The sequence below is a fragment of the Sitodiplosis mosellana genome, unplaced genomic scaffold (assembly GCF_009176505.1).
Source record: "Sitodiplosis mosellana isolate CC-2019 unplaced genomic scaffold, AAFC_SMos_1.0 Smas_scaffold_2, whole genome shotgun sequence".
NCBI lineage: Eukaryota > Metazoa > Arthropoda > Insecta > Diptera > Cecidomyiidae > Sitodiplosis > Sitodiplosis mosellana.
The window spans coordinates 6404007-6407746 of NW_022595245.1; the positions used below are offsets into that span (position 1 = coordinate 6404007).

At 38.3% G+C, this 3740-nt stretch overlaps 1 protein-coding gene across 1 annotated transcript; it reads left to right on the forward strand.

Moving 5' to 3' along the window:
- The first annotated feature begins 1235 nt into the window (after nt 1-1235).
- On the forward strand, nt 1236-3513 carry LOC129565157 (protein snail homolog Sna-like). The gene has a single exon (XM_055439717.1). The coding sequence runs from the start codon at nt 1518-1520 to the stop codon at nt 2874-2876; it is 1359 nt and encodes a 452-aa protein (XP_055295692.1). The 5' UTR covers nt 1236-1517; the 3' UTR covers nt 2877-3513.
- The last annotated feature ends 227 nt before the right edge of the window (nt 3514-3740 follow it).

Here is a 3740-nt window from a genome sequence, read left to right on the forward strand (position 1 = left end):
TCTGGCTGTGTGCATCTTCTAAGTGTTAACACGCATCGCATATGCTATAATTGAATGTCAAAATATGGGCTGTTATATTTTCGAATGAAATAAAGGGTGATTATCAAATACCACGCGTTTGAGCGTCGTTCTCATTAATATGCGGCGATAAAAATATGATTTTCACTTCCGCTTTCAGCATAAAATCATTGAATAAATCATCGCAGATATTCGATCACACAATAATTTAACGATAAGAAATCCCTTGGCTCGGCAATTTTTCTCGTCACCGAAAAATCCGGCTCTGAAATATTCAAATTGAATCTACCACTTAATTTATAATCGCCGAACGATTGGCGCATTGTGAGCGATGAAACTGAGGCTGAAGCAGTAGCGAGTCATATCTCTCATAATAAGTACACGAACGACTCCCATAAATGCAGTCGACCGTATCTACGTTACATCGCAAATGGGTATAGTTTTATACGACGAAGCGAGTAAAACAAAGAGTGAGCAAGAGAGAGAACCGCTTCGTCACCAGCAGCGAAACAATACCATTTTCATATTGAGCGTGTTGTGTGTGATCTATCTGGATTCGGTTTTGTCATCGCCGTCAACCGAGAGGAGATGTGTTGTTCGTCGTTTTGAATATGATTTGAACATTTATATCAAGTCATTCAAGAGAGTCGCGTAGCGTATGTATGGTGTGTGTGTGTGTTTGATTCGTCATATAATCGCTTTGGTTGTGTATGTGTGTTGAGCACACCTGTTTCCCCCTCTTTTTTCGTTTATACATTGCACTTATCGAACCACACGTAGCAGAGCACCGAAGCCGAAAGCACTACATCGTCGTTGTGGTGCACGTGTATCGCATGGTTAGCCGGTTACGATGTTTGTGTTGCCCCTGTTTCAGTGTGTTTGTGTTAGGAGTGTGTTTCGGTTGTGCATGTATTCCAAACCTTTTTTTTCTTCGCTTCTCTTCGTCGTCGTTTACGTCGATCTGCTGGGCTGGTGGGATTCATTCAGCAAAGCAAATAGAAAACAACAAACGAACGAAAAGAGGAGAAATCGAGATCGTCACCTTTTTTTTCCACTTTAGCTCGGCTATTGGCTCGATGGCACGTGCTAGTTCAAAACGTAGTACAAACGATAAAATAGTAGGGATGAACGCATTACCATTGCGGTCGTTTGTGTGTGAGTTTACGCTTTCGACCGAGTATACAATAGCAGGTTCTCACTGGGAATTGATCATTCAAGTTTTGAGTCTTGACTAGAGAGCATCTTTCGTTGTTTTCTTTATTTTCATTTCGTTTATTTTCAATTCTTTCGAACGAATCGAAACAGCGATTTATTTTGTGCGATCACCGTATAATTGGTTTTCGTTTAATCAGTTTACGCTCATCAACACAATAGTTCGAAACACGAACAAGCAAGTGATTTGAGTTTAACAGTTAAATAGACAATATTTTAAATAAAGACAATTCTAATTTTTTTTATGGTGAATAAAAGTTAAAAATCAGAAGAAAAAAAAATCAAACATGATGTTAACCGCGGAAAAAAACTACAGTAATTGTCCTTTGAAAAAGCGACCATTTTTGATGATGGAAAAAGAGTCAAAAGAATCACGATCAATGATTGAACAAAATGAACCGGAAGATTTGTCAGTGAACAGTAAACGTCGACGTGCCAACAGTCCGCCACCGACACCGATTTGTGAAAAACGTTGCTCATCCGTGGAATCAATGATTGAAATCGAAGACGATATCGATGATAAACCCGTTGCATTGAAAGTGGGCAGCATTAAAGTGGAAAAGTCAAAGAGTTTGAACGACATCAAACAGGAGGTAATCTCAAAGGAAATGATCTACAAAAATTGGCCATGCCCGTTAACACCACCGATGCACTACACCGGAACAAGTGACAGCTTAGATTCCTTGTACCTATCCACATACACAGCCGCACGGTATGAATCACATTTTGGTTACGCAAAAGAAGATGGCTTATTCAAACCACAAACATTGCCACCATACCCATCACCCTATTTGATTCCATCAATGGATCTGCGAACCAACTACAATAATAACATCATCAAAGCCGATCCGTTTATCAATCCAAAATATTTCACACCATATCGAGTGGATCACAATAGTGTTCGGAACAATAACACCACACCGCATCGACCATTGTTCAATGTGTTCCCGCTGTCACCGGCAAGTAGTCAAGCGTCATACAATTCATATGAACAATCACCAAGACGATCAGAATCCCCAATGTCAACCAATTCATCGATCTCTGAACAACCGTCAACGACAACATCAACACCCGCCACATACTCTGTATTCCGTGATGTAACTGCAATGAGCGCTGGCGCCCCAGTCGATAAATTGTCAACACTAAAATCTAAACCGGAAAAAGTCTCCAAGAACGCACACTATCAATGCACCGATTGCTCGAAATCGTATTCAACGTACTCTGGTTTATCGAAACATCAGCAATTCCATTGTCCGGCGGTTGAAGGGAATCAAGCGAAAAAAGTGTTCAGTTGCAAGAATTGTGATAAGGTGTACACATCGTTGGGCGCTTTAAAGATGCACATTCGTACACATACGTTACCCTGCAAATGTGAAATTTGCGGCAAAGCATTCTCGCGACCGTGGTTACTTCAAGGGCACATCCGTACACACACTGGTGAAAAACCATTCGAATGTCAACATTGTCATCGTGCCTTCGCCGATCGATCCAATCTACGTGCACATCTACAAACACATTCCGAAATCAAAAAATACAGCTGCACAACGTGTTCGAAAACATTCAGCCGAATGTCACTGCTAACGAAACACATCGAAGTCGGCTGTCCCGGCATTCAAATATCACACAATTTAAACTTGTACCAATAAAAAGAATTAACGTATCAAGTTAAGGGACAGACGAAGAAGAAAATCTCTCGAAAAGACTGAGACAGTTGCACTTATTCGCGATATTAATCGTAAGCAAATCGATAGAATTCCATAACAAACGCACAATTGATACATTTTCGTAGCGAAAATGATCTTTGTCAAAAGAAAGAAAGAAAGAAAACCATTTTGTATTGAAAATATAACGTACTTGCAGCCAGTTGTTAAAAAGAACACATTTGCGATCAATGAAAGTCTAGTCATAGCTTCTACTCACACAGAAAATAAAAAAGAATCACAAAAAACACCACTTAAATGTTAAAACAGATCTTTGTAGATTGAAAATCATTCGGAGTAAAAGCCATAAAAACAATTTTCTTATTTAAGCATTTAAAACAAATTCGAAATGTACAGTGCCTTGAATCGTCGTACAAAACACACAAATATGGAAGCATTTACACAGTAGCATTTTAAGCATTTTAAAATTAAACGAGCACGTATTTTCGAAACTACTTCTATAATAATTGTAAAGACAAATTGTAATTTAAGCAGAGAGTGTTTGAATAGATTTAATCGAGTTTTTTTTTGAAAAAATAATAATAAACAAGATTTCGTAAAATATTTTACACCAATGAAAAAATTACGCCTTTTGTTTCAATTAAGAAATCTCTTGCATTTAAAATGTTCCCTACAGGATTTTTCAGATGTTCATTTCTCTTTTAGCAATTTTATCGTGGTTGGTCTCCATAAGGTGAGTATGCTATGAAATTGAACGATCTGTTGAAAACACCTAGAATGAATAATGCATTGGATTTTTACCACATTACGTCGAGATCAACTAGGTCTAGATGATGATCATTGGCATAA